At 42.7% G+C, this 25,315-nt stretch overlaps 1 protein-coding gene across 1 annotated transcript in view; it reads right to left on the bottom strand.

The window, feature by feature from the left end:
* Positions 1–591: 591 nt before the first annotated feature.
* LOC126101021 (quinone oxidoreductase-like protein 1) overlaps positions 592–25,315 on the bottom strand; it is a 133,635-nt gene continuing 108,911 nt past the window's right edge. The window contains exon 7 of the mRNA XM_049911688.1: positions 592–1,622. Within this exon, the coding sequence (XP_049767645.1) occupies positions 1,523–1,622 (100 nt within the window). The 3' untranslated portion in view covers positions 592–1,522. The remainder of the gene's footprint in view (positions 1,623–25,315) is intronic.

Below are 25,315 nucleotides of genomic sequence, written 5' to 3'. Positions count from 1 at the left end.
CCATCTCCAATAAGAGTATGCTAAGGAAAGTACTGCAGTTTTCAAACCAACCTTTATGAACAGCTAAGCTTCACTTATGAAAAGCCAATCTGACTGCACAGAATTTGTACCCATTTCAAAATGCTGAGTGTTTAATTATTCTATCACTGATTCACTTAACTTCACTGCAAATACTGCATTTTGAAAGGATTAAATTAATTTTTAGATTACAATTTTCTTAATATTTTGTTTCATTGATTCCCATAAGAATTTGCTTGCTTTCCATACAATCAATCAGTTCTCCTGTTTTATGTGTCAGTTTCAGGATATTTACAGTGCCAACTGTAAATTGGTGGTCATTTGGTTATAGGTGTAGGTGCAGTGTCAGTAATCAATCATTTGCAGTTTACTGATGTTTTAAAGGTTTTTCTCTGGCTTGAATGCCCACTTTAACAAACCACCTTGCCAAGTGTCACCAAGGCCGGTCAGCCCTAACACACTGAATTCCCTTTTTACTTCACTTTATGAGCAACACTTTACCTCGGACCACCACTTGTCTCTTACTGCTCTGATAAGGAATTGGATTTTGGGACACAATAAGCAAAAACAACAGAAACAAAAAAATTGTTTATTTTACATAACTGTAATTTTCTTACAGATAGTATACAAATCTGCTGATATTCTCTGATCTGTAATAAGATACTGGATTGATACAACGGACAGAATCTGCGTTAACTTTTTTGAATGGACACTATAGCATAACCATTCAACTATCAACTATCACATATATGAATGCTCTATCTATAACATAGACCAATTATGTGTATACATGTGATGCCACTAATGAAGCAAAATTCATATACAGCTCAGACATTGAGCTATATGCCCAGTGGCATGCTTTCACTATTGGAACCAAGCTAACATATACCCATGAAATAAATTTCATTAGAAAATTCTGAATTTTTAGTTAATAATGCCATTCTAAAAGATCACTGTATACATATAATTGGTGTATAGTAGTTATATTTACTTCTTCCATTAAAAATATACTGTGCAGCATCAACACACAGTGAATAAGTGTAATAATGAACACAAAACTGTCACAAACAAGACAAAATTATGTTGATATGTTGACTGTCAGTTTCATCTACAATCCAAAAACAAGTAAAATTATTTCTCTGAGAGCTAAATGTTCACTAACAAGTGTAAATTAATTTTACAAAGATCACTTACTTTTCAACATACATAATTTTCTTTACTCATTATACATTGATTGCAGGCAGTGTGCTACTATAAACAGTCACTCCAGAAACTGCAGGCACACATACAACTACTATTAATGGTTATTAAACATTTACTGGACATTTTCAATATTAGCTTTGGAGGACATGTGTTTGATGTAGTTATAAGCATTTCAGTACTCCTTTGTTCCCAACTTCTGGAGGACAATGTAGGTTCCCTGAGATCACAAACGTGCATTCTTTCTGACATTTCCAAGAACAGGTGTAACACCTTATGAAAGAGCGAAGTGAAATTCTGTGTGTTAGGACCTTGTCATGACAACTTTCCCAACTCTGAGTTCCTCAGTTAGTTTCACTTCTTCCAGAACAGATTCAAATGATACTGTATGGTGGATATTTGGACTGTAAAAAAGACAATATATAAACAAACACCTCATACAAGTAGACAAAAAATAGATAACTACAAAAAACCTATTCTATACATTTTATGTATTACATCAATAAGCAACAGAACTGTTGGAAACATTAAAGAGTTTATAACTTAGCTGTCAACCTCTGCAATTCTGGAGATTAGCCAACAATTTAAACACTTACCTTATTTTTATGAAATTTTGTTCCTCCAGGTGGCGTGAGGGGAGGGGTGGAGGGGGAGTATGGGAGGGGAATGGGGGAGTGGGGGTATGTGAGGGGGGAGTGTGGGAGGGGGGAGTGTGGGAGGGGGGGAGTGTGGGAGGGGGGGAGTGTGGGAGGGGGGGAGTGTGGGAGGGGGGGAGTGTGGGAGGGGGGGAGTGTGGGAGGGGGGAGAGTGTGGGAGGGGGGGAGTGTGGGAGGGGGGGGAGTGTGGGAGGGGGGGAGTGTGGGAGGGGGGGAGTGTGGGAGGGGGGGAGTGTGGGAGTGTGGGAGGGGGGGAGTGTGGGAGGGGGGGAGTGTGGGAGGGGGGGAGTGTGGGAGGGGGGAGTGTGGGAGGGGGGAGTGTGGGAGGGGGGAGTGTGGGAGGGGGGAGTGTGGGAGGGGGGAGTGTGGGAGGGGGGGGGTGTGGGAGGGGGGAGTGTGGGAGGGGGGAGTGTGGGAGGGGGGGAGTGTGGGAGGGGGGAGTGTGGGAGGGGGGAGTGTGGGAGGGGGGAGTGTGGGAGGGGGGGAGTGTGGGAGGGGGGGAGTGTGGGAGGGGGGGAGTGTGGGAGGGGGGAGTGTGGGAGGGGGGGAGTGTGGGAGGGGGGAGTGTGGGAGGGGGGAGTGTGGGAGGGGGGAGTGTGGGAGGGGGGAGTGTGGGAGGGGGGAGTGTGGGAGGGGGGAGTGTGGGAGGGGGGAGTGTGGGAGGGGGGAGTGTGGGAGGGGGGAGTGTGGGAGGGGGGAGTGTGGGAGGGGGGAGTGTGGGAGGGGGGAGGGGAAAGGGGGGAGCGGAAAGGGGGGAGGGAAAGGGGGGAGGGGAAAGGGGGGAGGGGAAAGTGGGGAGGGGAAAGTGGGGAGGGAAAGTGGGGAGGGGAAAGTGGGGAGGGGAAAGTGGGAGGGGAAAGTGGGGAGGGGAAAGTGGGGAGGGGAGAAAGTGGGGAGGGGAAAGTGGGGAGGGGAAAGGGGGAGGGGAAAGGGGGAGGGGAAAGGGGTGAGGGGAAAGGGGGGAGGGGAAAGGGGGGAGGGGAAAGGGGGGAGGGGAAAGGGGGAGGGGAAAGGGGGAGGGGAAAGGGGGAGGGGAAAGGGGGAGGGGAAAGGGGGGAGGGGAAAGGGGGGAGGGGAAAGGGGGGAGGGGAAAGGGGGGAGGGGAAAGGGGGGAGGGGAAAGGGGAGGGAAAGGGGAGGGGAAAGGGGGAGGGGAAAGGGGGAGGGGAAAGGGGGAGGGGAAAGGGGGAGGGAAAGGGGGAGGGGAAAGGGGGGGGAAAGGGGGGGGAAAGGGGGAGGGGAAAGGGGGAGGGGAAAGGGGGAGGGAAAGGGGGAGGGAAAGGGGAGGGGAAAGGGGGAGGGGAAAGGGGGAGGGGGAGTGTGGGAGGGGAAAGGAGGGAGGGGGAGTGTGGGAGGGGGAGGGTCAGGAGGGGGAAGGGGGAGAGGGGGAAGGGGGAGTGTGGAGGGGGAGGGTCAGGCAGGGAGGGGGAGAGGGCAAGGGTGGAGTGGAGGTGAAGGTGGTATCCCATGGGTGAGTAATTATGAGTAATTAAGAGAAGGGGCGTAGGTGGGGGAGGGGGGGGGGTAGGTGATACAACAGATGGTTGGATTATGACTAACCAAAAGTGAATAAAGTAATATGAAACTCCCTGAGGTAAGAACTAATAGTTCTGAAAGCTAGGATCATGTAAGTGCATACATGGCCTCACAAAAATGTGAAGCATCCAGAAGACAGCTTTGTGTACGTCACGCACCACTGGTGGGTGTGTAAATACAAGGGCTATCCACGAAGTACATTACGTTTTGGAATTAAAAATAAATAAAGTGTTGGAAATTTTTTTTATTATATACAGATGAAAGCCACACTTAACTACTACTTTTCTATATAGTTGCCATTTAAATTAAGGCACTTATCGTAGCGATGGGATGAGCTTGGAAATTCCTTCGTCGTAAAATTCGGCCGCCTGCACCTTCAACCACATGGTTACCTCTTCTTGAAGCTGTGCGTCGTCTTCAAAATGCTGCATAGCCAACCACTTCTTCATTGCTGGGAATAAGTGGAAGTCGCTCGGTGCCAGGTCGGGACTGTACGGCGGATGAGAAAACAACTCCCACTTAAAAGATTCGAGAACTTCACGAGTGGCATTTGCCGTGTGGGCCCAGGCGTTGTCGTGAATCAGCAAGATCTTTGAGCCCAACTTTCCCCTGCACTTGTTTTGTATTGGTCTTCTGAGGTTGTGCAGAGTTTGGCAATACCTTTGAGAGTTTATGGTAGTGCCTCTTTCCAGGAAATCCACAAAAATCACACCTTTTCTGTCCCAAAAGACAGTCGCCATGTGGTTGAAGGCGCAGGCGGCCGAATTTTACGACGAAGGAATTTACAAGCTCGTCCATCGCTACGATAAGTGCCTTAATTTAAATGGCAACTATGTAGAAAAGTAGTATTTAAGTGTGGCTTTCATCTGTATATAATAAAAATATTTTCCAATATTTTATTTATTTTTAATTCCAAAACGTAATGTACTTTATGGATAGCCCTCGTAGTTTAAGTTGCCATTCTCTGGGACAGATAGAACAGCCAATATAATGCACTGTTGTTGTTCATATTACTGCTGTTCCCAAGTCTGATACAGTGTAGTAAGTGGTGCAAAAAGCAATAGATGTTGAGTGATCATTGTGAAGCACACAGAGATGCTACGTACAAGTGTGAGACAATGTTATCAGGATCTGAAAGGGACTTCATAGTGAGTCCCTATTTGACCAGCTCGTTGAATCATGCAATACCCAGATTTGTGCAGCATCAGATTTGACAGTGACCTGAAGTTGGACTGCCATAAGGAAGGATCACCCTATTGTGTACTGCACATTATGACCCCTTCGCATCCGCACCTGCCATCCAAGATCAAGTAATGAACTCCCTGCAACATTCTGTGTTCATCCCACAGTATGGGTCAGAGAATAGCAGCCGCTGAACTTTGGAATTACCATCCCATGCGTAGGCTGCTATTAACACCACAACAGAAACAACTGTGCATGGACTGGTGCCATGACTGGGAAGGTAAAACTTATTTTATTGTGTTCAGTGATAAATCAAGATTCTGCACTAACCAAGATGGTCATCACCAGAAACCTGGGGAGACGTCTTATTCTTCCAATGTTTTGCAAAGGAAAGGTGGTATTTTTCTCCTGGTGTCACGGTGTAGGGAGCCATCTGGTATGACTTCAGGTCATTAGTGCTAGTAATTGAGGGAACTCTGATGGCACAACAGAATGCCAAGGACATCTCTCTTCCTATGTGTGTTACCTCTCATGTGACAGTATCACGCTGCGATTTTTCAATAGGGCATTGGTCACCCACACGTGGCAGGTGTCTATGAGCTGTCTGCATAATGTTGAAGTACTCAGGTGACCAGCACAATCTCCAGATCTATCCACAATAGAGCATGTATGGAACCAGCTAAGACATCAATTCCATCCCAATGCCAGGATCGCGGCTGTCAAAGACTAGGTACAACAGTTGTGGGCCAGCTTGTTTCAAGAGAGAATAGAAGAGTTTTATGATTCCCTTCCTGTGACTGAATCAGTGCATGCATCCATCCCCGCAAGAGTGGGCGTAACATCATATTGGCAAGTGGTCTCATAATGGTAAGTTCTTGACCTGCCAAACCCACCCACCCAACACTTCACTTCATATGCCAGTCCTGCCACAGGCTTACCCTACCCCATCATAGTCTGGGCCATCTGAGAAAGCAGTCACATCACGTACCACTTCTGCCACAAACATTGCACAGCTTTTTATATTGGTATGACTACCAACCAGCTGTCCACTAACATAAACGACCAAAGCAAAACTGTGGCCAAGAGCAAAGCAGACCATCCTGTCGCACAACATGCAGCTGAACATAACATTCAATGGCTGCTTCACTACTCAACCCATCCGGATCTTCCCCTCCACCAGCTTTTCTGAACTGTGCAGACAGGAGTTATCCTTACAACACATTCTCCATTCCCGAAATTATACTGACCTCAATCTATGGTTACCCACTGTCTCCACACCCTCCACCCAACAGTTTCCACCCCCTCTATCCTATCAACTCCTCCCTATTCTCATCACACCACCCTCTGTGTGTGCCGCCCTCTGCCAATGCACCTACCTGATTTTCCCCATCCCAGCTCCTCTCCCTCATCACTCCTCCCAAGCACCCTCCCGTGTTCCTTGCCTCACAGCCTCCCGAAGCTGCAACTGTTGGCAGTCTAGTATCTACACACTCCAGTGGAGAGCACTCATCTCCCCCCCCCCCCAATATATTCCGCTAACACTTCCTCTTTCACGCCCCATCCAGATTGTTGCTTCTGTTCTATGTCATAGTTGCATATTGGTCTGAGCTGCCGAAGTCGTTCAAGTGCTTGGTGAGTTCAACACAATTTTGTAATCACTGAAATAATGTCACAAACCCCTCAACCTTGTTGTTTCGTTTCATTTCATTTCCTCCTCCTCTTCAGTGTACTTTACTGTTTTGTCACGCAGTGTATTTTTATCAGCAATATCAAAATCCCATCTGCTGAAAGTACGTATGGCAAGCAATTCTGCCTCAGTTTTATTGTTAGAACACAGATTAAGTTGCTTAGAAGTCTTGTTACATCTGCTTAACTCAAAGTTCTTGATAAATGGGCCTACTATGAGAGCTGATGACAGTAAATCACACTTTAACAAACATGACTTATTACTCACTCAGTGCATCAATTCTGAAGCCACCACACAGTAAAATCATAGAAAAAAAGAAATTATAATGACAACAAACATAATCTAAACCTTGTGATAGAAGACTTACCAAGATGTGAATAAATGCAATGCATTCAATAAATTTGCACCTGCGTTTTCACTGCTTGAACCTCTCACATTCTCAAGTGACCTTTCCAGATGGAGGGGCTATACACCCAGACTAATAGAATGATCCAAATTGTGTTTTTGGCTGAGTGTGTGGGCAGTTACTGGTTAACTGGTGAGTTACGGGACTCAGTCCCTCAGTCAAGAGATGGATCATCTGCAGTTAGTGATAGAAAACTGATCGAATTTTGAAAATATGTAGGAGCGATCAAATCAAGGCACTGAAAGCAATATTGGTGCTAGAGCTCAGAAATAATTAAGGGAGGTACAAGTATAAGAGAACACATCTGTGGCGTGAGAAATCTCAACTGCATTTGTCACCTCCATCTCAATTAAGGTTTAAGGCAGTTACAGAGTAAAAAATGCTTTCTAGGCAGGATGATTCATAATAGTAAAAGTGAGAAGACTAAATATATAATGAACATTTATTGGACCAACAAGAATAAAATAAGGTGAAAGAAATAATTAGGTCAGTAGGTGGGTGGGGCATCAGGCAAATGTCTCCCGGGACTCAGCATGCAGTAGGGGCATCCCTCCCACAGTCGTCCCATCCCCGATCCATTATAGCTAACACGAACACCACCCATTACCCTGCAAGAAGTATAAAAACCTGTTCAACTGTTCTTTCATCATCAGCTAGTATCAAGGACAATGAACCTTTAACTTTTAGCCTTCTTCAGAGCATTACTCATAAACTGTAAAATAGGGTGTAGTACAAAAAATGACCAACCACACAGTAGAGACAGTTGAAGAAGGCGGCTAGTGGCAGAGCTGCTAGGGTCAAGCGTCCCCCCAGGCCCAGCATCTGGCAGGAGGTGCCCCAAGCTGCTCCCACCGTGAAACTAGTTTAAAAAGTTATTTCTGAGAATAAAACCACACTCTTGAAGAAAAAGAAAAAACACATTCACTCATCCATACATCATGGCCTTTTTCAGGAAAGCTCATGGCACCTGTAACTAGTTATGAATGTCTGTGTTCATTACATCTTTGATATTCAACTCTTTGATTACATTTTACCATCTGCTGGGTGTAGACATGTGCAATGATTTCCACACCCTCTGTCTTCTCTACTGACTTATCAATGAACACTGTTCCCTCATATCTCTCCTTGATCTTGACAATCTTGTCTAAACAACATGGAAGAAACATCTGCTCCCATCACAGCAAAATCCTTTCTGTCCCACTCCATCATTAAGCCACTTTCTCGAAGTTCATCTCATCAGTAGGCAAATGACTCTGGAATAACTTCTCACAATATGTTAGAGAAATGAACTACATCTCCAGCTTCAGAAGACAGTTAACAATGTATCTACTGAAACAACAATAATAATTATTGTTGTTGTTCCTTTACATTCTTGTTGCCCTCCGCATCCTTCTTTCCATCGTGGTCTCCCTGATTTCCCAATATTCTTAGCCGATGCAGTCTCCTTAAATTTCCCTTCCCCAGAACTTGCTACATCCCTGCAGAACTAATAAAGAATGCTGATGACAGCATGAAAATGATGCTGCTTCAACCTACTAGGTCCATCTATAACACAGGAGAGATACCGACAGACTTCCAGAAATGTATACCAAAGAAGGCAGCAGCTACAAAATGCTAACAGTACCAAACTCTAAGCCTAATATCATGTGCATCAAAAATTCTCATAAAAGTAGTTCTGAAGAGAATTGAAGAGAAGGTGGAGGATATGCTGAGTGAAAATCAATTTGGTTTCAGAAGGGGATTGGGAACAAGAGAGGCGATTCTGGCACTGAGACTTGCTATTGAAAAGCAATTACATAAAAATAAACCAACTTATATTGCCTTTGTAGACATGGAAAAGGCATTTGATAACGTTATCTGGCAAGAGATGTTCAGAGTGCTGAGGAAAATTGGAATAAAGTACAAAGACATCCGTGTGATACTCAGTTTTTACAAGAATGAGGTGGCAGTGATCAAGGCACTGTCAACAGGAACAACTCCTCTTATATTCAATGCTTACATCCAGGAAGCTATAGACCACGTTCGAGAAACTACTGAGGTGGGGATCAAAATTAATGGGCAGAAGATAGACATGCTACGTTACGCAGATGATATTGCTATAGTCATGGAGACAGAGAAGATCTAGAGGAAGTCCTCAGAACAATGGAAAAAATTCAATGCAATCAGTATGGAATAAGAATAAACAAAAAAAAGACTACAGTGATGGTATGCAGTACAGGAGCAGAATATGAACCTCTGAGAATGAGAATTGGAAGAGAGGAGCTGGAAGTGACAGAGGAATTTACTTACCTGGAAAGCAAAATCACAAGACATGGCAGAAGCCGGAAAGAAATTGCGACCAGAATACAAAAGGCCAAAATTGAATTTAATCAGAGAAGTAACTTACTCACCAGCAAAAAAATCAGTCTGAAAATAAGGAAATGTATCCTGAAAGGTGTGGCCCTATACAGATGTGAAACTTGGACAATTGGAAGAGAAGAGAAAAGATGGCTAGAGGCCCTGGAGATGTGGTGCTATAAAGGATGAAGATCAGCTGGAGAGACAAAGTAACAAATGAAGAGGTACTTAGAAGAGTACAGGAAACCAGACCTCTGTGGAGGCACATCCAAACAAGAAGAGACAAACTTTTAGGGCACATGCTGCAACACAACAACGTCACTGGAACAATAGCAGAAGGAGCTATTGCGGAAAGGAATTGGCAGGGGGGGAACCAAGGATATCATACATGCAACAGATCATGAATGACGCTGGATGTAACACATACGTGGAAATGAAGAGGAAGGCAGACAGAAGAGAGGAATGGTGCTCTGCTGCAAATCAACCTCATGGTTGAACACTAAAAGAAGAAGAAATATGTGACCACCTACTGGTTCTTTAGACATCAAGCTTATAATAAAGTTCTCCTCACGTTCGGCACAGCATGTCCTCATCAACCTGTTCAAAAGCATAATTGATGCAGCTTGCAGTTCTGGTAGGTTGTTGAAGGAGGTGGTGTAAATCTTGATTTTTTCACACAACCCCACACAAAAAGAATCACATGGGTATTGTTAGGCCAGATTGATGCAAATTCATTTCAAGTACAACATGCACTTTATCGGTGCCTGTCACCATCTTACCTCACTGCTGTGCTCTTGTGTCAGATATCTGAATTGCAGAAGCAAGATTCAAAACTTTTTTTTTATGTACCTAAGTATTCAGTTTTGTCACAATATCTCCATTAATGCCAGCTATTGTGAATTTATGGGAACACTTCACTTCAATCAATTATAAAAACCTTGTATTTATTAGTTTAGTCAGTATAATTTATTCACACTGCCACTTCATACACTCAAATCATTTTAATACTAGTTATCATGTTAAAACTGTTATATCTTAGCAAACTACAATGTAAATAAGGTACTGTATGCGTAAAATCCTTGTCCAATGTAAGAAAGGGCCTGATGACCCTAGTCAATTCAGATTAAAAAATAAAAACAAATAAAACCTGCCAATATTAGGGCCAAGAAATCCAGAAGACCATGCTTAGCACAGAAAGTGAAGAGGATGTGAACAACTCTCAGTAAGGCTCCGAAACCAAAACGTGTTACTCAGTAACTAAGATAAAACTATGGGCCAATCTCAATAGACTGATGCAGATGTGGCATATGATGGTGGATACTTCTGAGAAGAGTAGGAGAAGCACAATGCAGCAGTGGTCTCCTTGTTTATTAGACGGGGTAGAAGCCCCCAATCTCTGGGTCAGGACAGGTTACTCCCATCCATAAGTTTGCACCTAGGATCATCAAAGCAAATGTTGGGCTAATAACCATTTCTCCAGCCAAACAGACAACCAACCAAGGATACCCATATGACATGGGACCCACAGAAAGATAACTGAGCAGGCAATACAACAAAGGTCAGATAGAATTTTGTGAGGTAGCAGGTATCACACAATGACAAAAGTAACAACAATCAATATCATGGAGTGTTCACTGAGTCACTACAAATTGAAATGCTGTTGCAAGATCTGTTAATAAAACTGAGGGCTATCTGGTATGCTTTAAAAAAAACTACATTTTCTTGGCAACGAATGTTGTTCCTGACCAGTGGTAGAAGTAAAAGCACATCCCGACCTATTCTTGGATTTAGAACTGTCAGTGTAAATGGGAGGAACAGACAGTGAAAGGTCATGGAGACAACTGAAACTTTAGGTCCTCACAACAAATCAATCACAATTCATCGTCTGGGTACTAATAAAGGAGGGTTGAAGGTTTGTAGGAAGACATGGGGACTCATTCTAAGGAAGTTAGATGGAGGTCCCGGTTAAGGACCTCAAGGGACATTCCAAATGGTAATCCCACCAAAGACCTGGTGTCAGGAGGTCGAAGCCCCTTTTATGCAAGAAGAATTTGGTAAGACTAATGATTAGGAAATTGTAGGATTGTGATTGCGAAAGCGAGCAAGAGCTGGTACGATCAGAACTAAGGAGGTAAGATCCTTGCTTTGGCAAAGAGAATGTTTATGGGACTACACTAGTAGGAGCCAATGGCCACTCTTACACCATGATGGAGGATTGGATCCAATAATTTCAAAACCAAAGGTACCACTGAGCCATAAACCTGACAACTGTAGTCCATCTGAGACTAGACAGACAGTGTGAGCAAGGAAGCAGACAGTGTTAAGCTTTCACATGCTGCTTGTCTTTAGTTGATGAATATAGTGGAGCCATGTCATTTATTTATCAAAGATAAGTCACAAAAATTGAGACAGTGCAACCACTTCCTAGCCCTCGATACCCAAGTAGAGTTCTGGGGTAGGACAGTCCATGATATGTGGACAGAAACACACGGTAAGTTTTTACAACAGAGAATTGGAATCCATGGGAAAGAGTCCAATCAGAGGCTACTGTTTGGCTAAGGCAACAGACAGAGCAATATCAAATGAAAAAATTATCAACATAGAACACAGTGGCAACCACTGGTCCGATTGAGGTCACTAGCCCATTGATGGCAATGAGGAGTGCGACACTCAGCATGGAGACCTATGGGACACCATTCTCTTGGGCTTGTGATGTGTTGGGAGATGTATCAATTGTAGCCCAACAAAGCTCATGGGATAAAAACTGATTAATAAAAATCACTAGGGAGCCTTAAAAGCTCCAGTCATTGAGGATAAGTAAAATCTGATATGCCAAGTAGTGTTGTATGCCTTATGTAGGTCAAAAAAGGCTACAATGATATTTTGGCATTCATAAAAATGTCTGTCAGATTGTTGTTTCCAACCTAACAAGATGGCCAGTTGTGGATAATCCCTCACAGAAACCACGCTGATCCTTAAATTTGAGAACCCTGCATAATCAGCTGGCTATCATTCTCTCAAGCATGCTGGTGAGGCTAATTAGTCATTAGCTGCAGATGGTTGTTAGGTTTTTGCCTGGTTTGAGGATTGGAATGATGATTTATGATCCCACCACTGTAACAGAAAAACACTTTCTAGTCAAGTACAGCTAAAGACCCTGAGTAGATTGAGTCCAAGTAATGTTCAGATATTGGATAATCTGATTAGGAATTGAATCAGGGCCTGGGCCTGTATCATGTGACACGTCAAGATTCATTAAGTGATTCAGTGTAACTGGGGGGGGGGGGGGTAAAGGATAGGAGGATGTCTTCAATTTGTCTTTCACATATTTGAAATGTAGTTAGGTAATAAGAGGGCGCCGATGCTGTTGCAGAGTGGGACATGAGTAGTTCATCATGAACTGATTCATCACGAGCAGTGCAGTGCCCTTTGATGATCCACAATAGCTGTTGCAATGTCTATTTTATTGTGCACTGGCAGGCAGTGAAGTGGGCCCTCAGAATGGGGAATTTCCAGTGATGCGGGTAGTCTCACCAGAGATCTCCCGCAACCTCATTGATGCAATCTGGCTGCGGGGACAAAGGTGACGGCAGCATACAACTAACAGCTGGCCCTTTGAATAGCCTAATGTGGTAACTGCTCGATTGGGCAGCGACAAAAAGTCACTGGATTACTGGAAAATGGTCATTGTCACAGGGGTAATCAAGTATCAATCACAAGCCATGAGATTGGGGGAGGAGACAGTAAGATTGATAGCTGAAAAGTTGACATGGGTGGTTCTAGGATGGGCAGGATTACAGACACTTACGACACATAAATCAATATTGGAAAGAAGCTGGTCAATCAGAAGACTTCTACCAGATAAGGTGGTACTTACCCTCAAAAAGTGATGCACATTGAAATCCCCAAGTGCGTGAAAAGCAAGGGCAGTTGCTGTTGTAAGGTCATGGTGTTCATCTCAAGTATGTGCCCTGCCTGGAGGTAAATATATTTTTCCAAATGGTGATTGCTGATGTCATTTGCACTCGCACTAATATTGTTTTCAATGTGTTAGAAAGGGGAATGTACTCACTGATGACATCTGTGCAAACCAATGTACATATCTCAGGGCCAGTGCGGTTCCAATAGCATGCATTGTAATCTTGATGAGTTGGATACTGGTTATCTTGGAAAGCAATGCAGATCAGATAACAAGAAGAAATCAATCGCCATAGCTCTGAACTATCAAAGGAATTAAGGTTAGGTGTGAAGGGGCCAAAAGGACAGGTCATGCCCCAGAATCACTATGTCACCAGTGGGGGCAGAACAACATCAATAGACATTACTTCAGAGTTTGATGGCATGAGGGGATTTGGTGGCTCTGGGATAGTTGGAAATAGCCTTCTTCTGAAATTTCTTCTTTGTCTCTTTCACAACTTTTGGTGTCCGAAAATCTTGTGAGGGCTTATTTGCTATGGGCACAGGAATGGAAAAAGAGTGGGCAGCCTGGAGACCCACAGCCTGTATCCCCCTCAGCCACTGGCTCGTGTAGGATTGCTGGTCTGTAGATTTCCAGGGAGAAGATTCCAGAAAGGGAGCCTGTCACTGGTGATGCTGGAAGACAGTGCTGCTTCTCCAGCCGAGTGTGGAGCCATTCCCAAGGTCAAGTTTATTTGCATGAGTACCAGGGGTTGATGGTGAGGGAGTGAATACAACAAACACTGCCAATGACCTAGCCACAGTAGTGACAAAAGTCGATATCTTTGGGACTAATAGGAGCAATCTTTTTTTTTTTTTACAAGCTCCAAAATATGAGAGGCTATTGGTGACCTACCTCCAGTTCCGGGATTTTTGTGTTCCTTGATCAGGCTAGAACATTTTGGGGATCAGGGAGGGTAGGCATTCTCGCATTTGATACGGACAGGTGGTAACATACATGGTGAAGAGCCCCACCAGTGTCTGCACAAACTGAGTCACATGTAAACTGAAAGACATATGCTTGATGCAATGGTGTTTAAAGCACTGCATAGAGTGTAGGAAGAACGGCTTCACTCTGCAGCAGTAATTGATGAGTTTTGATCTCCTCCAGAAGTGAATTCCTTGAAAGGGAGGATGAATGTGCTGGTGCTGAACTTGTTGCATTGGGGTTGGGGGCTCCTCCACATACACAAGGTATGAAGAGGATCCCTTGGTCTTTCCAAGGATTGAAAGTGTTCATGCAGCTCTTCATCCCTTTGCAGCATTAAATTTTGTTGAAAAATCAGTCTCTGTACCATGTTTAGGTTCTTATGGGGAGTTATAGTAATAGGTACACCAGGAGGTTGTTTACAGATAGTAACACACAGGACTGGTTAGGATTTGCCATCTTAATTACGATCGTGCATAATTCAAGCAACTTTCTTGGCCAGCTGCCTTGTCTTGGTGCTACATCAATTGTCTGCTGCTGGTCTATACACAGTGACCCCATAAGCCTGAAGATGTGGTCTCAGACAGACTTCCTGATGTGTTAATCCAATGCACTGATGCTGCCCAAAAATCAGCTCTAGTGACATATCAGAATAGTGAGAGGCACCACATGGTGGTCTCAATGCTGTGACCCTCCACTTCAGAGGCAGCATCTGAGCAACATCAGACCACTGGAATGCCGATGGCTGTTTGGTGTGAGTGCCTCCACAAACCCGAAGTGCAGAACAATGCAGGTCCCATTTTTTACTATTTTTACTTTTCTTTTTCATCTATCGTTTCATCCAGACTTGTGACAGCAAAAGGGTGAGAATAATGTGAACACACAAGGCGATAATACAGGAGACAATAAAGCACTTGTTGCTGGCAGTGGCACTGTTGCATGCAGATTATACGGAATGTTGCAGGGAAGCAGAGAGAGAGTGCCTCAGATGGGAAAACTGCAAATATTCGTAATCCCATTCTGCCAAACTCAGCAATGGAATTTGGCATATCCACATTAGTTTATACCCCTCCCCCACCCCCACCCCCATTCTGGAAAGCCAGGCAAGACATTACAGTATTTATGGGAAACATTCAAATTGCAGCAGAGCTAGGATGATTCGAAGGCTACCAACTAGGAAATGCGCTCAACTTAGGCTGACTGGCTAAGCTTGTACATTTCTTGTATGACACAAGCATCTATGAAATGTTCATAATTTTTCAGATTTACAGGGGTGTCTATTATAATATTACCAAGCTGGTTTTAGATCACATCTCACAAGCAAACATGAAAACTCATGCTCTTATCAATAACAATAGCAAAAATCTGGCAATTACATGTGTGGTGGAGCAGCAGATAATGGATTTCTTTCTGAGGCTTCAAACAGTCAGATGCTAGTTTTTGGAACTTTCCAGAGTGCAATAATTACAACACCAAAGACCCGGAAGCAATCATGAAAAGATATATGCAGCAGATGTAGCATATTATCCTTGAAAAATTTAATTTTCGACATTGACTGCATGTTTATTAACCATCCACTACTGCAGTTTCAACCTTGTGATCATTTTCAAGTGGGTAACAGCTACAAACGATGTGTACATACAGGGTTAGATATCGTACTAACATAATAAACATGTTTTACAATGAAGTAGCAAAAATCTTTATTAGAAGGGACAAAAAATTATTTATGTGCTGCAGGCACAGCAGTAGTCATCAGTAAAAGGAATAAAAATTGTGTGAGCCTCTAGTGCTCATCTCAGCTGTAGTCACAAACACCATCTAAATAAAGTTCAAAACATGTCAATATGTTACGAGAATGAATCACACAATTAAGTGGAATACTCTTCACTGAATTTACTATTATGTGACAGACAGGAAAAGAACACACAAAATAAAACTTGTGCTTACTGCATGTCATTAACTAACAGCATACCTGTCAAAAACAGTTGAAAAAGAAGTTCAGTGAATTTGCACCATCTCCAAAGACTACACTTAAGATGCACGCAGGAGTCCTGATACACAGCCTTTTTCAGCACAGGTAAGTGTACCCTTAGGTGCTAATGTTTTGGTAATGAGAAGCTGAGGTCAATCAACTTTATTAACACTGGCAAAAAACACTGGCAAGAAACAGACATATCCCTAACTTAGCAAGTACCCTCAGCACTACATTGTTGGTACGACACACACAATAACAAGGCATAGTTACAAAATGTTCTCATTTTACATAGTTATCTGATTTTTACAGAATATCCAGGAGACATGCAGCAGCAAAAGCAAGCAGTGCAAATACTCCCCAAGAAAAATAAAAGCATGCACCACAAAGGAATTATCTGAATTCGGTGGAAATCTGTGCATCTAATGTACATGTATAGACAAACAAATGATTACAATTTCAGAAAAATTGGACGGTTTATTCAAGAGAAAGAGCTTCACAAACTGGTGAAGTCAATGAAGTGTGGGTCCACTTCTGGCCCTTATGCAAGCAGTTATTTGACTTGGTGCAGGTTTATAGAGTTGTTGGATGTCTTCTTGAGGGATATCGTGCCAAATTCTGTCTAACTCATGTGTTACATTCTTAAAATTCCGAGACAGCTGGAGGACCCTGCCCATAATGCTCCAAATATTCTCAACTGGGGAGAGATCCAGCAACATCACTGGCCAAGGTAGGGTTTGCCAAGCACAAAGACAAGCAGTAGAAACTCTCACAGCAGTAGACAGTATCTTGCTAAAATGTAAGCCCAGGGTCACTTGCCATGGACAGTAAGAAAATGGGGTGTAGGATATTGTTGACATACTGCATTGCTGTAACAGTGCCTTTGTTGGTGTTGGACATTTTAGCAATTTTGATCAAGATAAACTCACACAGCAGTGTTGTTCTTTGTCACACTACTGTAGAAGTGTGCACATAATCAGCTATGTAAAATTCCCTGCAATATGCACATTTATTTATAAATAAGAGACAACTCAGGAATTTTCTCTTGTGTGAGACCGTATGTACAAGATTGCATGCCAATTTAAAGTTCTAGATTCGCATCACTTCTGCATAATCTTTCATTGATCGTATCAATACTTGTTTCTATCACGATATATCACAAAATTTCGAACATTTATGAGTGCTGCGATGAACTAGTACTATTACCATCAATTTTAGGCTTAAACTAAATTGTGCTCCTAAAATTTTTGAGAACAGTAGGCCTATCCTTGTTCAAAACGATCATTCTCTAATTTCATTGTACAATTACATGAGAAATAGTTTAGTTTCAGAATTTTATGCTTACAAAACTATATTTTTGCAAGTTACCATTATGAGTATTTTGGATACGTAATTTATTTTGCAGCAAATCAGCATTTGTGGTTCACAGTTCAGCCAAAGAATACATCGCCCCTGAATTTCATTGTACATCACCACAAACAAGTATGTTTTTGAGAATTTTTGGAAGCTACTATTGTCCTTTGCATAATCTATGAGCAATCTGTAGCAAATAGGTGTAGTGATTTAGTTATTGCAGCAGATTTTCTATCTAACATATTGTGTTACATCTAGGTTTCCCTTACAGAGTAGCTCTATATACTTTCTGCATTTATCATAAATTAACTCCATTTTTGAGTTTGCTAACAAATATAATTAACATCACAATGTTTTAGAAAATTAGTAATTTTTACCACAGGTTTGTGTGTTGTCTTAACAGAAAACTCGTTTTGTGTATTTGCTTCAATTCTGATAGGGAATTAGCAATCTTTACCTCAACAGATTAAAAGATGATCAGGAAGCTTAATTTAAAATTATCTGTTTACTGTCTTGTAATACATTGGACCAGATAAAATGCAGCACCACTGTGAACACAGGATGATTTAGTTTATGTGCATAAGCAGCTGGAAATCGCCCTGTCTATTGTCAAACGATTGGTGGCTGCTGCAAATCAGTGTGTCGGAAGAGCGACCGAGAGTCGTGTACCTGTGATACCTGTACCAGAGGTATCTCAAGTACTATCCTCTCCTGTGGAGCCTGTCTCTGCTGCAGGAAGTACAGGATCTGTCATTACCTCCACTTGACTGTGAGTGGCGTGTTAGTGGTAGATCTAGGCATCCTGTACAGGGTGGACAGCGACCAGGGAAAACTTAACGTTTTGTACTGATTTCCCTAACCAATAAGTATGAGGTGCTGTGTTTCACTGAAACAAACTAAAACCGAGTCAGTGGGACTCACTCAAACTGAAACTGAGCCAGTGGGACTCACTTCACCTGTTTTGAGGAAACCTGTTTTGTCCAATGTCAGGTGGAGGCAAATGCAAAAGGACAGGGTCTATTAATCGTCGGCAGTTCAAACATATGGTGAATGATGGTAGCCCTTAGGGAAATTGCAGCTAGGGACAGGAAAGGACACCAGGTGCATTCTGTGGGTATGCTTGGGAGCCTCATTCAACATGCTAAAAAGGCTATTCCAGCAGCCATTGAAGGAACAGAGTGCACAATCAACTGCAAATTGTGGTAACACATTGGAACAAATCATGTCTGTTGACTGCTTTCCAAGAGCATTCTTAGATGATTCCAGCGACTGGTAGAGAAGGTGGAGAAGAATAACCTTGCCTGTGGAGTTTCAACAAAGCTCACAATTTGCAGCATGGTCCCCAGAACTGATCATGGCCCTTTGGTTCTAAGCCCAGTGGAAGGACTGAACCAGAGACTTCAAAGGTTCTGTGACCAGCTAGGCTGCAACTTCCTGGACTTGCACCATAGGGTTGAGAACTGCAGGGTCTCCCTAAATAGATCAGGTATACATCAGCTGCTGCTGCTGCTGCTGCTGCTGCTGCTGCTCAGGTAGCTGATTGTGTGTGGCATGCACAATTTTTTTTATTTTTTTTTTTATTAGGCGACTCTCCATCCAATCTAGATTATGATAGCTGTAGGAAACTCAGAAGTATCAGTCTAAGATGCCTTCCATGGGTGAGAGTATTAAAATCCTAATGGAAAACTGCCCCAACAAAGTGCCAGATTTTGAAGCGCTCATGAAAAGCAGTGAAGCTCACATAACTGTTGAAACCTACAATTGATAGCAATGAGATTTTTGGGGAAAATGTAAGGGTATGTGGAAAGGATGGGTAAAGGTAAATGAGGAATGGAGGTGGTGTATTTGTCACAGTAGTCAAGAAACTCAAATCCACAGATCATCTCCTTAGAGGAAACCTCAGGTCACTTGTACTGTATATAAGTTCCCCAATCATACTGTAATCATTGGTGGAGACTTTAATCATCCAACAATTAATGGGAAAACTACAGTTTTGTTAGTGGTGGGCATGATAGCACATCCTGTAAAACTTTACTAAATGCCTTGTCTGCAAACTTCCTAGATCAAACTTCCTAGATCAAACTCATGATGGAAACATATTGGATCTAACGGCGACAAATAGACCTAATCTCTCTGTGGATGTTCACATCGAAACTGGTATCGTGGTTGTGACAACAATGATTACCACAGTACATAGGACAACTAAAACAAGCAGAAAGATATATACGTTCAGTAAACTAGATAAAAAAATCAGTAGTGTCACATCTCAACACAAAACTTGAAACTTTCAGCACAGGACAGGTGCATGTAGAGTAACTCTGGCTCAACTCTAGATATAGATATGTACCCATTAGAACAGTTCATAATGGGAGGGAACCTCCATGGTATACAGTCAGTGTAAGGAAACTTTTAAAGAAACAGAGGTTACTGGATTATAGGTGTAAAACAAAGTGTAGGGCTATGGACAGAGAAATGCTGAATGAAACATGTTTGGCTGTCAAGACAACAATGCATGATGCCTTCAATGACTGCTGAAGCTGAATATTGCCAAGTGATCTTTCACAGAACCCAAAGAAATTCTGGTTGTATGTAAAGGCTGCTAGTGGCACCAACGTTAGTGTCCAGATCCTAGCGAATGAGACAGGAACTGAAAGAGCGTAGCAACGCAAAAACTCAAATGCTTAACTGTGTTTTCAAATGTTCCTTTACAAAGGAAAACCCAGGAGAAATGCCCCAATTTAATTCTTGTGCCACCGAAAATTTGAACGAAAAAAGTCCTAGCGCCAGTGGTGCCAAGAAATAGCTGAAATCATTAAAACTGAACAAAGCCCAGGCCTCAATGGAATCCCTGTCAGATTCTATACTGAGTTTGCAGCTGAGTTAGCCTCCTCCTAATCCTAATTTATCATAGATCTCTCAAACAAACAACCATGCCCAGTTCTTGGAAAAACATACAGGTCACACCCGTCTACAACGAGAACAGCGGAGGTGATCCAAAAAACTACTGTCCAATATTCTTGAAATTGATTTGTTGTAGAATCTCAGAACATACTCTGAGCTCAAACATGATGAAGAGAGACCACATTATATGCATTTGTATGTTGCATCTGCATTTGCATATTTGGCTCCTTTTCAACACTTATTGCATATTTTAACTCCATTTTTTGCTCTATGCTTACAATATTTCAAAAATTTAGATGCATTGTCTCTAGCTCAATTTAGTTTTGATGTCTCACAGATTGACCGCGACCCAGAACTGCATACAATCGCTAACCGAGAGGCCACTGTCTAGTGAAGTCATTACAGCAGAGGAACAGGAACAGGCATCAATGTTCCTACACCTGCACTCCTGGTTAATCCCCTCCACTGTCATACCATACCCATCAGCAACAATTAAATTAAACTACGCAAGCTTTTAGTCACACGTCCATTGTTTCAGTTTAGCTTTCTATTTACTTGTACACAGTTGAATATGTTTACGACATGTAGTGTGTAATGTCTTGTGCGCCATACCACTTGGGGGGGATTAATAATTTGGTGGATATGACAATCCTGGAACATTCACATATGACAATTGTTTTATCTTGTTGAGTTTGCGAGAAAAATGTTTTGTGGAAAAGAAAGTTTTAAATAGAACCGCATGCCACGACAAGTCTTCATATCGCAAGAATGCAGAAGAAAGGACCATGACAACAACTTCTGACAACAGCAAGTTGCAGCAGCAGGGATTTGTCCAAATGTAACCAATAGTCAGTTTAACTTGGATCTATGTGAAGCATTCACCGCAAGCAATATTCCTCTTCACAAACTTACAAAACCTATCGTCAAAGGCTTCCTGTGCAAATATTGCTTGAATCAAAATACACCAGATGAATCAACATTGCATAAAAATTGCATACTGACAATTTTTATGTAAATGTTCTGGAATAAATACGCAGTGAACTCAAGGACAACATTTTCTGCATTTCAGTTGCCGAAACTACAGACACTTGTGGAAATCACATTGCAAATTTAATTGTTGATGCTTTAAAAGAAGAGCCTTCTTCTTCCTATTTAGCGACCTGCAAGGAACTTGAAAAAGTAAATCATCCTACGATCACCATATTTGTGAATGATGGTATCGGAAAAATATTTCCAGAATCTTCTGCAAATGAAAGAGTGTTTGTGTTTATTTCAGATGCTGCTCCCTATATGATCAAAGCAGGAAAAGCCCTCCGGGTATTTTATTCCAATTTGATTCATGTGACATGTTTTGCTCATGGAGTACAAGCCTTGCTGAAGAAGTATATTCCACATTTGTGAATGTAAATAAAAAGATTCATCCATAAAAAAAGTGTTTCTAAAGGCTCCTGCTCACATCAGGACCTAAAAAGGAAAGGTACCAAATGTGCCTTTACCTCCTGAACCAGTGGCAACTTGTTGGGGTACGTGGGTTGAAGCTGTGTTTTACACTGAACATTTCAAGGCCATTACAGGGGTAGTAAATGACTTCGATAGTGCAGAGGATTTGGCAGTTTGCCAGTGCAAGGAAGCTTTTAATGATTCTGGTATTAAAAGACACTGCTGTGATTAGTACTCTCTTTTCCCATAAATCTGCAAGTATTAAAAATATTGAAACTCAAGGTTTGGCGTTGAATGAATCTATTCAGTTAATGAATAAAATTATTCTAGTGAACTCCTCACTGCCGGAGGTATTCCTAAGAAAACTTAAAGAAAAGTTTGAAAACATTTTAAACAATAATACAGGCTTTGAACTGTTGTGCCAAGTTGATAGTTTTATTAATGGGACAGGTGAACTCTAACCAGAAACAGTAAGTGGCAACATAGCACTCAAATTCAAATACTGCCCAGTTACGTCAGTTGATGTAGAATGGTCCTTTTCTGATTATATAAATGTTTTGAGTGATCGGAGACACAATGTTACTACTGAACATTTGGAACAGCACTCGGTTGTTTATGTTTACATTAGTAGAAAAATGTAAAATAAATTGTAAATGAAGCTTTGATCCAATAGTATTAATTAAAAGTTAATGCTGTTAAAAAAATTCATTGGTTTTTAAATAAAACATTATGGATTTCTTGGGCATGTCCCTCTGCATGCGATATATCTCTAAGTTGGTCCTGTACATATTGATTGTTTCGCTGCGATTCACTCACCTCGCATGTGCCTGTTGCCAAACAACAATAGCAAAGAAGAAACAATTATTGAAACACAGTATGCATTCCCATTTTGCAATTTTTTAGAAAATAATTCCAGAAAGGCCCCCTTGTGCTAACCTCAACCAGAAAGTATTCAGAAAATGATATCAGCTTTCTAAATGTACTGATTTTTCGCTTGGCCAGCACTCTTCCTCGTAACTGATATGCACACATTCGAATTTGAGATATAATGCACGCAGTAGCTACCATAGTTTTTTTTTTATTATTTGATCTTGCATATTTCAACACTTTTTATGCATTTTTAAGCATTTTTCATGCATATTTTAAGTTTTTGTGATGCATATAAACCAGTCTTTAATAATGGGATATACTGAACAGATTGACCTCTTCAGTGCCAACCAGCATGGATTTTGAAAACATCGATTATGTGAAACCCAACTCTCACTTTTCTCACATGACATACTGAAAACTTCGGATCTAGGCAACAAGGTAGATGCACTATTTCTTCATTTCTGAAAAGCATTTGGTTCAGTACCACACCTGCACTTATTGTCAAAAGTATGATCATTTGGGGTATCAAGTGAAATTTGTGACTGGATTGGGGAGGACACAGTGTGTTATCTTGGATGGAGAGTCCATCAGGTGTAGAAGTAGCTTTGGATGTACCCAAGGGAAGTGTGTTGGACCATTGCCACTCATCTGAAAGAAGCTGCATAAATATTTGGTTAGATTGGTAAGATTTCAATGTGGGGCAGAGATTGGCAATTTGCTCTAAACATTTAGAAATGTAAAATTTTGCACTTCATACTCTCACAAAAAAACATGGTATCCTGTGACTATAATATCAATGAGTCACTGTTGGAATAGGCCAATTCATACAAATACCTGGGTGTAACACTTTATAGGGATATGAAATGGAATGATCACATATGTTTAGTCGTGGGTAAAGCAGGTGGTAGCCTTCAGTTTATTGGTAGAATACTGGGTACGTTTTTTTTTTTTTTTTTTTTTTTTTTGTGGTTTTAGGGCGCACAACTTCAATGGTCATTAGCGCCCTGACTACTCTAAGAATGCACCGCGAGGCACAAGTTGACAACAACAACTAAAAGGGAAAACACAATAAAACACAGACTGACAGTCATAGGATTAAAAAACATCATCAAATGTTCTTAGCGAGGTTTGTCAAATTGATAAAACAAAGATCACGAGCAGCTGCTCGTGGGTCATCCGCTAAAATGGCATCGAAAGTATTAGGCAGGTTAAGATTGACGCGCAGTGTGTTAAGATCTGGACAGGACATTAAAATGTGTCTAACCGTCAGCAAGTGCCCACATGGGCAGAACGGCGCCGGCGCAGCCGTCAGCAGATGGCGATGGCTGAACCGGCAGTGTCCAATTCTTAACCTTGCTAAAACGAACTCCTCCCGCCGAGAAGGGCGTGAGGAGGACGTCCAAGCCACGGGAAGAGGTTTTAAGGCCCGAAGCTTGTTGTCGGTAAGTGCAGCCCAATCGGCATGCCACAGTGACACAACGCGCCGACAAATGACCCTGCTAAAATCAGACGAAGGGACACAACAAGAAGCTGTCCGAGGCTGGAGGACCGCAGTCTTGGCCGCGGCATCTGCAGCTTCGTTCCCAGGGATACCGACATGGCCAGGAACCCACATAAAGCTAACCGGCGTACCGACGTCCACCAGCTGCTGAAGAGAGCGTTGGATCCGGTGTACGAAAGGGTGAACCGGGTACGGATCACTGAGGCTCTGGATGGCGCTCAGGGAATCTGAGCAGATGACATATGCAGAATGTCGGTGGCGGCAGATGTAAAGAACAGCCTGGTAGAGGGCAAAGAGCTCAGCTGTGAAGACCGAACAATGGCCATGGAGCCGGTATTGGAAACTTTGTGCCCCGACAATAAAGGAACACCCGACCCCGTCATTGGTCTTAGAGCCATCTGTATAAATGAAAGTCATGTTGATGAACTTCGAACGAAGTTCCAAAAAACGGGAGTGGTAGACCGAACCTGGGGTGACCTCTTTTGGGAGCGAGCTGAGGTCAAGGTGAACGCGGACCTGAGCCTGGAGCCAAGGTGGCGTGCGGCTCTCGCCCACTCGAAAGGTTGCAGGGAGTGAAAAATTAAGGTGTTGAAGGAGGCGACGAAAGCGAACTCCAGGGGGTAGCAAGGCAGAGACATACAACCCGTATTGAAGGTCAAGAGAGTCGTCAAAAAAGGAACGATAAGACGGATGGTCGGGCATTGACAGTAGCCGACAGGCATACCGACAAAGCAGTATATCGCGCCGGTAGGTGAGTGGCAATTCGCCAGCGTCAGCATGAAGACTCTCTACGGGACTGGTATAAAATGCTCCGATCGCAAGTCGTAAACCCCGATGTTGTATGGAGTTGAGGCGGCGTAAGATGGATGGCCGTGCAGAGGAGTATACAAAGCTCCCATAATCCAGCTTGGAGCGGACGATCGACCAATATAGACGAAGTAGGACGGTTCGATCCGCTCCCCACGACATACCACTGAGAACACGGAGGACATTTAAAGAACGGGTACAACGGGCGGCCAAATATGACACATGTGGAGACCAGCTAAGTTTCCTGTCAAATGTAAGGCCTAAAAATTTGGTTGTCTCCACGATTGGGAGAGCAATGGGACCGAGTCGTAAGGACGGTGGGAGAAACTCTTTGTAGCGCCAGAAGTTAATACAGACCGTCTTCTCGGCAGAAAAACGGAAGCCATTGGCGACACTCCAGGAGGAAAGACGGTCAAGAGAACGCTGAAGACAGTGCTCCAGGACACGTGTACACTGCGCGCTGCAATAGATGGTAAAATCGTCCACGAAAAGGGAGCCTGATACATCAGCTGGGAGGCAATCCATTATTGGATTGATCGCGATGGCGAAGAGAGCGACGCTCAAA

The sequence above is a fragment of the Schistocerca cancellata genome, chromosome 9, assembly GCF_023864275.1.
Source record: "Schistocerca cancellata isolate TAMUIC-IGC-003103 chromosome 9, iqSchCanc2.1, whole genome shotgun sequence".
Taxonomy (NCBI): Eukaryota; Metazoa; Arthropoda; class Insecta; order Orthoptera; family Acrididae; genus Schistocerca; species Schistocerca cancellata.
The sequence above is the reverse complement of the archived record's forward strand: the minus strand, read 5'-3'. Positions and strand labels throughout refer to the sequence as shown.